Source organism: Herpailurus yagouaroundi, unplaced genomic scaffold (genome assembly GCF_014898765.1).
Source record: "Herpailurus yagouaroundi ecotype Mexico unplaced genomic scaffold, PumYag 140, whole genome shotgun sequence".
In the NCBI taxonomy this organism is placed as follows: domain Eukaryota; kingdom Metazoa; phylum Chordata; class Mammalia; order Carnivora; family Felidae; genus Herpailurus; species Herpailurus yagouaroundi.
In genome coordinates this window covers 50366970-50380597 of record NW_024412395.1, presented here as the reverse complement: position 1 = coordinate 50380597, position 13628 = coordinate 50366970, and the positions used below count along the sequence as shown (strand labels likewise).

The 13628-nt window shown below is 37.7% G+C and overlaps 1 protein-coding gene across 2 annotated transcripts in view; it reads left to right on the top strand.

Moving 5' to 3' along the window:
* Positions 1-13628, top strand: part of ABCB11 (ATP binding cassette subfamily B member 11) — a 96982-nt gene that overhangs the window by 74683 nt on the left and 8671 nt on the right. For both annotated transcript variants that reach the window (XM_040475298.1, XM_040475299.1), the window contains 5 exons: positions 2665-2868; positions 4159-4400; positions 6894-7050; positions 8676-8873; positions 12437-12643. In XM_040475298.1, the coding sequence (XP_040331232.1) occupies positions 2665-2868; positions 4159-4400; positions 6894-7050; positions 8676-8873; positions 12437-12643 (1008 nt within the window). The remainder of the gene's footprint in view (positions 1-2664; positions 2869-4158; positions 4401-6893; positions 7051-8675; positions 8874-12436; positions 12644-13628) is intronic.

Below are 13628 nucleotides of genomic sequence, written 5' to 3'. Positions count from 1 at the left end.
TATAGTTTGAATTCTTTCAACATTTTTTAGAGAATAATCAGGTATGCAAATCCTGTGACTAAAATTTGTATGAGTTAATTCTCTCCTATTTTGTGACAATATGCATTCAAGGGTATTTTTTATATTGATCAAAAAATTAATAAAATCCCCTGGAAACTACCTGAATATCCACCAGTGGGAAAACAGTTGAGTGAGTACATCCCTACTAAGGAATATTAGGCAGCTATCTTTAAAGGTGTTAATGTAATGATCCAGAGGGATGGTTATGTTACAAGAAGTGAAAAAAAATCAAAGTACAAAGTAGTATCTAGACTGATCCCTTTTTGTGAAAATGTTTATTACTATATATGTGTATATATTTTGTGTCTTAAGCTGTATTACTTTAAAAAATTTTTTTAAATATTGATGGAATATAATGTTAAAAGAAAAAATAAGGATATCCCAAAAGAACTATTTAGCTATTTTTCAAGTTCTCTATAATGCCTAACTGTCCTTGCCAACCCGAAATTCTTTTGTTCTTTTTAACAGTGGTAAAATATACAAATCATAAAATTTACCATTTTACCCATTTTTAAGTGTACAATTCAGTGGTATTAAGTATATTTACATTGTTATGCAACATCACCACTATCCATATCTAGAACTTGTCATCATCCCAAATTGAAGCTCTGTATCCATTAAATATTAACTTCCCATCCCACTCTCCTCCCAGGCCCTGATAAAACCACCATCCCATGCTGGCTGTATGAATTTGACTATTCCAGGAACCTCATATAAGTAGAATCATACGATTATTTGTCCTTTTGCGGCTGGTGTATTTCGCCTAGCTTAATGTCCTCAGGGTACATCCATGTTGTAGCATGTGTCAGAATTTCATTTCTTTTTTAAGGCTTGAATAATATGCCATTGTTTGTATAGATCACATTTTGTTTATCCACTTATCTGTCAATCAACTTGGCACTTGGACTCCTTCTGCCTTTTGGCTATTGTGGATAATGCTGCTATAAATATAGGTGTATAAGTGAATTCCAAATTTAACTTGGACTCCTGTGTTCAAGGAAGTTATTATCAATACGTGGGAGGGAATTCTTTGGACCACAGAGTTCATATTCCGTTTGAATCTTCAATATAATATGCAGAGGTAAATTATTCTTGCATCGCATTTCCTTAGCACCTATCGTTACCTACTAGCTTACCTGTGGTTGTTTTAAATAATGCTAAAGCCTCTACAATTTTGACAAAAGGCATTGCAGTTGTTCCCACACAAGTCTTTTCTACACAGAAGGTGCCAACCTTTGGTCACATCTGCATAACTGCAACTGAAAGAAGAGTTGGAACCATCAAATAATTTTCATTATAAATAATAATTACTATGAGTGTCCATTCTCCACTTATATTGAGGCTGAGCCTTTTTTGTCCATTTTGTGTTGACTGAACAGCCAGCTATTAAGTCAGGATGTGATTTTGTACTGATGAACAAGCTAATTTCATTGAGAAAGAAAGTGGTCTCTTATAATAGTCTTGTACAAATTTTTAAAAGTATAATTACAGAACAATCATCAGTCTTCACTGGATAATCAGAAATATTACCATATGACCGACGCCTGGGCATTTCCAAGCAGACCAAATGCATAGGCATGTGAAATATATGCAGCCCACACTTAGCTGAATTAATCTCACACTGACTGCTTGAGCTCTGACACCCATGAAATGAGATTAGACAATAGATGAGCTTCCAAAAAACCATGAATAAAAGGGACTTTTATTAACCCAGCCTTCAAATGCATTAGGGAGTTCATTATTTTAAAAAAATCTTTCTAAACATAGAACTACCAAATGACCCAGTAAATCCACTCCTAGGTATATATATCCAGAAGAATGAAGACAGGGACACAAATGGATATTTGTACATCAGTGTTCATTCATAGCAGCAGTATCCATATGGTCAAAAGGTGAAAACAACCCAAGTGTCCATCAACAGATGAATGGATAAACACAATGTGATATATACATATAATGAAATATTATTCAGCTTTTAAAGGAATGGAAGTCTGATATGTGCTACAACATGGATGGACCTTGAAAATATTAAGCTTAATAAAATAAGTTAGACACGGAAAGATATTGTATGATTCCATTCAGGTACCTAGAAGAGGCAAATTTATAGAGGCAGAAAGAAGAATAGAGGTTGTCAGGGGCTAGGGAGAAGGAGGAGGCGGGGGGTTATATTTAATGGGTACAGAGTTCTTGTTGTAGATGATAAAACGAGTTTGGACAGGTGCGTGAGTGACTCACTTGTTTAAGTGTCCAACTCTTGATTTCAGCTCAGGTCATGATTTATGGGATTCTCTCTCTCCCTGTCTCTCTCTCTGTCCCTACCTCACTTGTGTGTATGCTGGCTCATCTTCTCTCTCTCTCTCTCTTACAGAAAAAAAAAGATTTTAGATATAGATGGTGGTGATGTTTACACAATACTGTGAATGTATTTAATGCCACTGAATTGTACACTTAGAAATGGCTAAAACGATAAGCATCATGTTATGTATATTTTATCAGAATAATTTTTTAAAATAATCTTTTTAGTATAAAATTGCCTTTTCACATAGTGGTATTTGTTGAAAGAGACTGTGTGTCTCAGATTGGTTGGTTGCTTTTGGTTTGCAGGCGACTGGCTCTCAAATCGGGATGATGGTCAATTCCTTCACTAACATCACTGTGGCCATGATCATTGCCTTCATCTTTAGCTGGAAGCTAAGCCTGGTTATAGTGTGCTTCTTCCCCTTCTTGGCTTTATCGGGAGCCATACAGATCAGAATGTTGACAGGATTTGCCACTGAAGACAAGCAGGCTCTGGAGATAGCGGGCCAGGTAATCTTACAGACCCAATTTTCAAACTGCTTACAGCTAAGTGGCTGTCAGACAAACCACTGAGAATGAGTTGTACAAAGAGACTTAAGAAAGCTGTTAGGCTACAAACGTTAATCTTTGGAAACCTCCCACTAGCCTTTTTTATATGTGCCTTTGCCCCAAGGCCGTGACAACAAAGCTGTGATGCTGTGAGTGTAAACAGGTGTAGAGAAACAGCGGGGCAAACACAGAGGGTTACATGTTCAACTTCTTTTCCAATGGTTATTTCCTCCACATTCTAGTTTGGTGTATTCTTCTTTGCAAGAGTGGAGAGTTCAGCTCTCCGTCTACTTGGTTTTTTTTAGCTAAATGTTTTTCCCAGGTCATGCTGCCCACACAGAGAGGAGCTACCATCTTTTTAATGGCAGATAATTTTAATTTTCACACTTTATTGTCTGCTAGACTTAGGACAAATGTCTTTCCCAAACAGAACTATGAGATGCAATTTATTTCTCAAATACTCTTAGGTTTCAGCGATGCACTTTTAAAAGTGTGTTCTAATGAGTATCTTGTACCGGGGGTAAATGAGGAGATGGTGGCATAGACATTTATCAGGTATAGGAAATCATGTACGCACACATACACACCTTTATTCTCTTAACAAATTTACTGTTATCTAGGTTTCGTGTCTTAAGAGAGGAGATGTAAACATCGCCCAAGTAGACAGAAGCCAAAAAGTTTCATATGCCAATGGGAGAGAGTAGCCCACCTTTGTGCTACTTTAGGACAGGATGCTAATTCAGAAACAGTGATTATTTACCATAGTGTATAGATTGAAACAACTACAAATTCATAGTATAGACTAAAAGATAAACTTTATACTTATATAATATTTGGTCAGATTATTTTTTAAGAAAATAGAATCATATTTTAAATTTGTATTATTAAATATATTTTGTCTCAGAAGACATCTACAGATATTGTTTTGGACATTTCAATAAATTACCAAAAAAGCTAAAAAGTTTTCAAGGATAAGCGTGTGTACATTTGTTCTCTTCTCTCTTCTACAAGTGGAGACAAAAAAAAAAAAAAAAAAAAACATGTTAGTATTAATTAGAACTTGAGTTTAACTGCTTCATGATCCAGGTAGGTTGATGTCCGACAAGTTCTTTGATGTCTAGATGATGCCTCCATCACAGATTTGTGCCACATTTTGCCATTTACCCCACATTAAGTCCATGTAGCACCTGACATGTCATGAGAGTAGTTATTTCTGCTCTTTAATTCCTAAGACTCCTTTTCATTCTCCAGGTTACAAATGAAGCTCTCAGCAATATCCGCACTGTTGCTGGAATTGGAAAAGAGAGGCAGTTTATTAAAGCATTTGAGATTGAGCTGGAGAAGCCATTCAAGACAGCCTTTCGAAAAGCGAACATTTATGGATTCTGCTATGGTTTTTCCCAGTGCATAGTGTTTGTTGCTAACTCTGCTTCCTACAGATATGGAGGTTACTTAATCCCCAATGAGGGGCTCCATTTCAGCTATGTGTTCAGGTGAGGACTATCATGCCAAGGTCATAAAAGATCGACACTCTAGGGAGGAATGGCCTGGTTCCTTCAGGCAGCTCTTGCTGCTTAACAAACCATACCAAATTTGGTATCTTGAACAGCTGGGATTGATTATTTCTGAAGATTCTATGGGCTGTCAGGGTGTTCTTCAGAACTGGACTGATTCACTCAGGCTTCTGAGTGGGCTTCTGTCTCCACCTGACTTCTCTAGCAGGTTGGCTTGTTTTCTTTATATTATGGTCTCAGTAGTCCAAGTACAACAGAAGAGAGTAAGCCCCAATGCCCAAGGTGAAACACTTGAAAAGTGTTTGCATTTTCTTATACCTCTCTGGCCAAGGAAAGTCATACAACCAAACCCAGATTTTAAAAAAAAGAGAATGAAATCTACTTTTCAATGATAGGATCCGATTGTGTTTCTCCTTTATTGTCACACTGTTGTCACACACACACACTTCTGATCCCTGATTGGGTGTCCTACAGTTCAACTTAATTCTGACACCTTCTACCTGGAGACAGCATCGAACCCCAGAGCCTAAGGATGCAGTCCTGCAAGACTGCCCATAACACCTTCCTCAGACTCTTCTTCAGACACCTTACCTTTCCCTGGAGGTGAGGGGCTGGGATAGGACTGAAATTTCCAATTTCTACCTCTAATTGTGTGGTTGCCTCCCCTGGCAACTGCAACCAGCCCCCATCCTTAGGTTAATAGGGGCCTTCCAAAGTCACTTCATTAACACAACAAAAGACACCTTGATGGTTCTCCAAATTTAGGAACTTCCAAGGGTTTAACAGTTGTGCCAGGAATAGGAGCCAAAAACCAAATACATGTTTCTTACTATAAATCACAATATCACAGAGGAGTAAAAAAGCTATATTGTAAAGGGATGTGTACAGAGTAATAGGATAAATGAACCATTGATACAGTTTATTATACTGGTTAATGCTGAGGAAATCTAGAGGCCTTGGATCAGATGGTTCATAGAACCATCTTATTAGAACTCTGCCTCTTTCAAGGAAGACATATTTCCAGCTGAATCCTCCTAGGTAGAGACAGCAAAGGCCAGGACAGGGGAATTATGTTCCTTTCTTCTAGTTCAAGCCGGCTCTCCTGATAAGATTAGCTTTGAGTTCAGTGTCTCACATTTCTAGAGGTGAGAGCCAAAGTGTGTCAGGGTACCAAAGGACTGGATACTCATGTATATGGGTGTAGCGGGGGTGTTAGAGGGATGAGGGCGAAGTGGTCTGAGAAAGCCTTGGAGGACATTAGGAAAAGTGGTCCCAATAGAAATCTGTTCTTTTGGGTTTGTCCTCAAGCCATGAGTTCTGTCTTCTTGCCTTCTATCTTTCTTTTAGAAATACAGAAGAAATTTCTTCTCCTGCCCACTATACCCACTCCAATCAGGAAAGCTTCTTTTCCAAATTTTTGCATATTGAGAGCTGTTAACCCAAATCAGAAATCACAGACTGTTGACTTCTTAGTTTATGTCAGAAATTTGAAGAATTATTGGACAATATGTAAAAATTGGGAAACTATAGAAAATCCCCAACTTCTGGCTTCTCTTTAAAAACTGACTCCCTCTCTCTCTGCTTCCCACTCCCCACCCCCGTGTTCTCCGTTTCTCAAAAATAAATAAACATTAATTTTTTTTTTAAACTGAAAGATCATCTTCCACCATTTCCCATTTTATTCCAGGTGCTTTTCATTGCTTTAAGCTTTGGGCTGGGATCCTGGAGTTGTTTGGCCTAAAAGAATTCCTGCTTATGAACGAGCTGTTCATAAGGCACAAACACACTCCCCTCCACCACCGCAGAAGCAGGCCCTCTGGGCATGGTGATGCAGATGGTCAGCTTGGGAGGATGCCCCTCACATCATCATCTGTATAGCACCAGAGCTCTCTCTCACCATATTTATCACTCATTTATCCCTTCACCCATTTCCTCATTAATTTTGCACATGTTGAATATGTTAGAAGTTGGGATAAGTACTGTAGAAGCAAACGGACAATTTTATCTTTCTCATGGTGTCTGAAGCGTGAATGACACCCATGCTTCATACTAGCGATGCTTCACTAATCATTATCTTTTATGCACTTATTATAGATTCGAAAAATGTTAGCTTTGTGAGAACTCAACCCGATCTGATGATTTTTCAAGCCCCCTTCCTCCTTTTTTAAAAATTCTCAGGAAATTTTTTTTTCTCAAACAAACCTTTGAAAAAGAGGCCATTGTAGCTAAAGCAGGGTTTGGAGGTGTGAATCCCCCTCGTTCAATTTTCCCCTCACCATGTTGACATAGAACACCTCGGAAAACTACCAGTGTCTCCAAGCCCCCATTCCCAACAAGTCGAAGGTGACCTGCTCAAAGTTGCTCAATTCTTTCCTAGTAGAACCAGGGCCGGGCCCCCAGACGTCTGCCCCTTAGGCTGTCACACCAACCATGCCACACTCCTTCTCTACCTAGGTGTCTGTCCAATTACAGGGTGATCTCTTCAGTGATACTAAGTGCGACAGCTTTTGGAAAAGCCTCCGCTTACACCCCTAGTTATGCCAAAGCTAAAATATCAGCTGCACGCTTTTTTCAACTGCTGGACCGACAACCCCCAATTAATGTGTACAGTAGTGCAGGTGAAAAGTGGGTAAGTACTGAGGGAATAGGAGGGAGAGGGAGGAGGACTGTGCACGTGTGTGTGGTGTGTATGTGTGTGAACAGCTAGTCATACAATACTACCTAGCACTTTCCTGCAGTATATGGGTTCATTCACATGAATGTAGAATACACAGACAATAGATTTATAAGTGTAAAGGAATGAAGTAAATTAGCATTAAAGTTTATTCATAAATCTGGCATTTGAATAAGGCAATGGTATCCAGTGAATGCTCAATTCTGTGTAATATAAAGCACACTGAGTTCCAGAATGAATGAAACTGGATATCTTTTGAGACCTACCCAACCACCATGTTTTCTACTAATGTTCTGGTATGGAATGCAGAAAAACCAGTTCTTCCTGTCCAATAATATTGATTTAATTCATGTTTATCTAGATTAATGTGGACTCCCTGAAAACCAATTTGATATCAACAAAATATCTTTTCTTCTAATTGATAGTCCCAACAGGTATTTTTTTTTATCTTCCCTGACTATTAAAAAAAATTTTGTTTAATGTTTATTTTTGAGAGAGAGAGAGAGAGAGAGAGAGGGAGGGAGGTAGAGGGGGAGGGCAGAGAGAGAGCAGGAGAAACAGAATCCAAAGCAGGCTCCAGACTCGGAGCTGTCAGCACAGAGCCCTATGCTGGACTTTAACTCAGGAGCTGTGAGATCATGACCTGAGCCAAAGTCGGACCCCTAATGGACTGAGCCACTCAGGAACCCCCCACCCAACTATTTTTTAATGTTTTTATTTTATTTTATTTTATTATTTATTTATTTATTTATTTATTTATTTATTTATTTATTTTTGAAGGAGAGAGACAGAGCATGAACAGGGGAGGAGGAGAGAGAGAGGGAGACACAGAATTCAAAGCAGGCTCCAGGCTCTAAGCTGTCAGCACAGAGCCCTATGTGGGGCTTGAACCCACAAACTGTGAGATCATGACCTGAGCCAAAGCCAGACGCTCAACCAACTGAGCCACCCAGGCACCCCAATTTTTTAATAATCCAGTGTGTTCAAGAGAGCAAAACAAAACTAAACCCTAATAAAGCTGAACTAAATTCAGAAATCCTTGTAAATTGATCAAATGACCTGTTCCTCCTTCAGCTCAATAAAAGTGAAGCTTCTGCGTTATTAAAGTCTATCCATTTCTAAAATTCATAATTCAAGTAGTACAACTGAAGGTACTACCTTTTCCATACAGGCTCAAGTAACTTTCTGAGTCATTTGAAGTTTAATGCTATTATTTGAAATCTGTAGGGGAAGCAGAACTATAAGGGTTTGGACAGTTACTGGCTTCTGTGATGGAATCATATCTACTAGTTGTTCTCTTCCATTCAGAATGAATGGATGACAAGGAAATCCCATTAGGTTAGAATGGGAATGAGAGGTCACATGTCTTTAATTTCATTGTTCAAGCATCCCTTTGTTCTATACCTGCCAGAATTGGGAACAGAATGCCATTTCATTAAGTGGCTGTCTTTATATTTCACAACATGGCAGCATGCAGTTGAAGGTATCTTAAGCAAGGATTTAAAACTCAGATTTAGGTACATTTTCAGTATTCTAGATTCTAATAGGAGCACATGTAACTCCAATCTTCCCATCCACAGGACAACTTCCAAGGCCAGATTGACTTTGTTGACTGCAAATTTACATATCCTTCTCGACCTAATGTACAAGTTCTGAATGGTCTCTCAATATCGGTTCGTCCAGGCCAAACACTGGCATTTGTTGGAAGCAGCGGATGTGGCAAAAGCACCAGCATTCAGCTTTTGGAACGTTTCTATGATCCTGACGAAGGGAAGGTGGTAAGCAGTGCAAATACTTTTGAGAATTTTGCTTTCTGCAGAATATCTCCAAGCCCTTAAAAGTGGTTTTCAAGATTACACCTCGCCAGACTCACTTGAACGTGCTTGCCTCGGACACTTTCCCCTATGGATATTGTCTAGTTCCAGTCATTTGCTGGTTGACCTGATTCTACCTTACAATTTCTAATACCATATACTTCCCAGTTCCAGATGGCCTGCTGACCAGTTAGACAAAGAAAACTGGGCACACTGCAAAGCTGGAGATGAGTGTGTTTAACAGAAGCATTTGCTTACCTGTAAATGGAGCAGAATGTGCAAACAAATCAGGAAGCTAATGACCGCGAATGGAAAAAATGACTGGGGTGATGAAGAACGCAATGATAAATGAGCAAGAGAGGGAATTTAGTATGAACAATCTGAGACAATCCTAGTTCAAGAAGCTTAAGTGTAGATAATGTAAAGAACTCAAATTGGTAGTTATGTGCCATAAAGCTTTGGCAAGGATTTTTTAAAAAATGGTGAATTTCTTTGCTTCTTATTTTCTGGAGCATCTCTTTCCCTTTTCTTTCTTTCCAAATAATATATGCAGAGGAATACAAAATAAAATAGGAAAGATTTGTAATAAAAAGCAACCCCTTATGCTACCCTTTCCACCACTCCCCATTTCTCTGCTCAAAGACAACTATTTTTAACTATTTGATGTTTTTAGGTCTTTCAATGCCTCAATGTCTCTAAGTAATATGGTTATGCCACTGTTTCAAGATTTAACAAATTTAGACTCTTTATTGACTTATTGTTAAGAGATGGAAATTTAGCTTACCCTCAACACTTCCCCTTTTTTATGCACCTCCTCCCAATATATATATATCACTTTTAAAAGTTTCTGTTTGTAAATTTAATTAATATAATTCTGCTTCTTTTCTACACCTACAGATAGCATCTCTTGAATTCTTATTTCCTAAAATAAGAGTAACAATTCTATGTCTATTTTCACCTCTTCCTCCTTCCTCTTATTTCTCCATTCCTAATAACTATACTTTTATATTATCAAAATGCAAAACACTAACATTCCGTTTATAACATTTATTATCTTTAATTCTGGGCTGACTCTAAAAGTTAACAATCAACTAACAACTTTTATTATGATTATGTAAATATTGTTCATCCCATTATCAAGTAGTGAGATACATCAGCATTACATTTTCTTTCTTGATTGTTTTTATGAAAGGCTTTTTTTCTGGCATCCTCTGCCTTTATCAAATCCTTATATCCTTCCAATGTCTCTATCCTGCTACCTTTTCTGAGGGGCATGCTTCTTACTCTCATGTCTACAACTGCCTGGGCTAATTACAACCTGTGCCTGTTGAACAGTTGTCACCCTGAGTTTCCTGAATGTTTTCTTGGATTAGATCCATTATTTCCTAATTCCCCTATCATCCTCTTTCGTGGGTTTCACTTTCCTTTTGTTGGAATGCATCCATCAGTAGTTTTCTAAGAAATGATTCAGAGGCATAGGTCTGAAAATGTTTTATTCTGATCTACAAGTGATTGTTTAACCCTAATATTTTGAAATAAAGGCTTTTTTGAGTTCCCTGGGTAGTATAAACTTCACTGCAGTGAGGACAGGTCACTTTATGAAGAGAAATGCTGAGAGAAACTCGAAGGAGGCAACTAAAGATTCCCTTGCAAAAAGCAAAGCAAAGAAATAAGCAAAGAGATATTGGAAGAATCCAGGAAATTGTGAAAATAAGGAATAAGAGTTGGTTATATATAACTTATAGTCACTTTGTTATTAATTTTGGTTATAAAAATTTTAATTTGTTTAAAAATATGTAGTGATTGATGAACCTAGAAAGCACATTGCACTGGGGTCTGATCTCTGCAAACGAGAGGGTCTAGTTTCCCAAAATGTCAGACTATCCTGTCTATCACCCCAGGTAGACTGTGAACTATAAGACATATAAGGACCCAAATCCTTCACATTTGATCTTTCCAATATTAACATATACGTATATTAAGTATATTTCTCTGAATGTACTCAGTGCTTGTTCTGATCGTAAGTAAGAAGCAATGCCCATGAAGAAATTAGTATGATTCCTTGAATTTCATAAACACAATATATTTTGTTATATTATTGTAAAACATTTCTACAAACATTTTTCAAGTAGGAAAAAATACCACGTTTTATGCAATTTTAAAATGTTGTCTTTGAGGCACCTGGGTAGCTCAATTGGTTAAGCCTCTGACTCTTGATTTCAGCTCAGGTCATGATCTCAGGGTTCTTGAGTTCAAGCCCCACGTTGGACTCTGTGCTGACAGCATGGAACCTGCTTGGGATTCTCTCTCTCTCTCTCTCTCTCTCTCTCTCTCTCTCTCTCTCTCCCTCTGCCCCTCTCCTGCTCGCACATGCTCTCTCTCAAAAATAAATAAACATTACAAATAAATAGATAGAATGAATGAATAAATAAATAAATGCTAAAGATTGTCTTTACTCTTAAGGAAGCTACCAAATGCAGCCTTCAACATTTTCAACACATAATTCCTGTGATCTGCAGTACTGTGTTAGGCCCTGTGGCAAATTCTAAGAAGTATGAAGCATATCTTATGTCTTTTAGGAGTTTACCTTACTAGCTCATGTACAATATTTAGCGAGCTGCTCCAGTAGTTAATTAGGTATTAAATTGTGCTTTGCAATCTATAAGTACTATGGAAAATGAATAGAGGAAGATGAGCCAGGGCTAATTGTTGAGTAATGCCTTATATCTTTTCCCACTAGTGTTTGCTTTTTCCATTGCTAAGAATTTATCTACAATATAGTGTGTTGACACCATTTAACATAATCTGTTTCTGAAACCATAGGGCCAAACACTTTATAGTAGTATGTTAGACACACTTCACCTTTACTATATTAAGGCTTTTAAGTGAAACAGCTTAAATGGTAGATATTTGAGTTCCTGCACTAAATTGCCTAGCTAGATCATGAATTACTAGAAAATAGAGATTATTTTTTCTTTATATAGCAGACAAAAGACTCCCTAGCATGGTGCCCTTGTGGCAGAAAACTTAATATATGTTTGTTGATTGACTAGGTGAATAAATGTACTCCTTCCTTACTTGAGTCTATTATCTCATGTTAGTATCAGTAAAATCAAGGAAATAGGTTTAATTGCTATATTGTCCAATAGCTTTTACATAGAAAAACCTGTTTCATAACCTGTGGAGTCTCAAAATTGAGCAATTGTTCATACTTGTAAAGGATGTGCTACACCGAAGTCTAAGGGGAAATTTGTTTTTAACAAAATATTGTCCTGGGTGCCCTTCTTGTTTCAAATACCTACACAGCTAAATTTTGGGAAACAAACAAAACCATAGTCTGATCATAACTTTGACACCACTTCTGACAGATACTACCTCCAGAGGTCAAAGGCAACATCACTTATTTATGATTCCTGGGATTTTTATCTCTCAAGTAAAGTCTTATATAATAGTACCTCTAGAATATGAAGGTTCCTCACTGGTAGAATTCTAGAACTTAATGCTCTGCCTGTCACCTCCATTGGCAGATGATAGATGGGCATGACAGCAAAAAAGTAAATGTCCAGTTTCTCCGCTCGAACATTGGAATTGTTTCCCAGGAACCGGTGCTGTTTGCCTGTAGCATAATGGACAACATCAAGTATGGGGACAACACCAGGGAAATTCCCATGGAAAAAGTCATAGAAGCTGCAAAGCAGGCTCAGTTGCATGACTTTGTCATGTCACTCCCAGAGGTGAGTACCTCAGGTCACCTCCTTATGGGTGATGGGGATGGGTAGAGGTAGAACGGCCAAAATGTATTATGACTGTGGCTCAGAGAGAAGGTCAAAGTCAACACGGTTTCTTTCTTAGTGCCCTAGGATTGTCTCTGTCTTTTAAGCAAAATAAATGGCCTCCACCAACATACTCTTGAGCTTTGGGAAGTATTATATCATCCAGTGCAAAGGATGCCATAGAACCTGTTATACCTAAAGCAGTATTATACTGAGCATTAGTGTAGCGTGGTGAGAAACAATCCTGAGATTCAGAACAGATATAGATTTGAATCCAAACTCTGCCACTTACTAGCTGTGTAACTTTGGGGCAGTTACTTATCTTTTCTGAGACTCGATCATCTACAAAATGCAAAAAATTACATGAAAATGAAAGAATACACAAGATAGTCATTATGCTGCTAGTATTATTGTCATCCCCATAATTTCATTACTTGGCTGCATTTACTGTGCCTGATGAGGTAAGTTGCATCTGCCCTGATGCATCTCACTTTTCCAGAGCTAAGTTTGAACTTAGTACAATATTGACTTTGCATTTTTCCATCCACCAAGAGTCTCTTGGTGGTTGATCACAAAAAAAAAAGTTAACACATGGAAACTAAATTTTAGGAACCAAACTTTTAACCTTTGGACTTATTTTATTTTATTTTATTTTATTTTTTACTGAAGGTTTTTATTTTTATTTTTTTTTTGCATTTGACTTTTTATTTTTTATTTTTTTATTTTTTTATTTTATTTTATTTTTTATTTATATATGAAATTTATTGTCAAATTGGTTTCCATACAACACCCAGTGCTCATCCCAAAAGGTGCCCTCCTCAATACCCATCACCCACCCTCTCCTCCCTCCCACCCCCCATCAACCCTCAGTTTGCTCTCAGTTCTCAACAGTCTCTTATGCTTTGGCTCTCTCCCACTCTAACCTCTTTTTTTTTTTTTTTTTTTT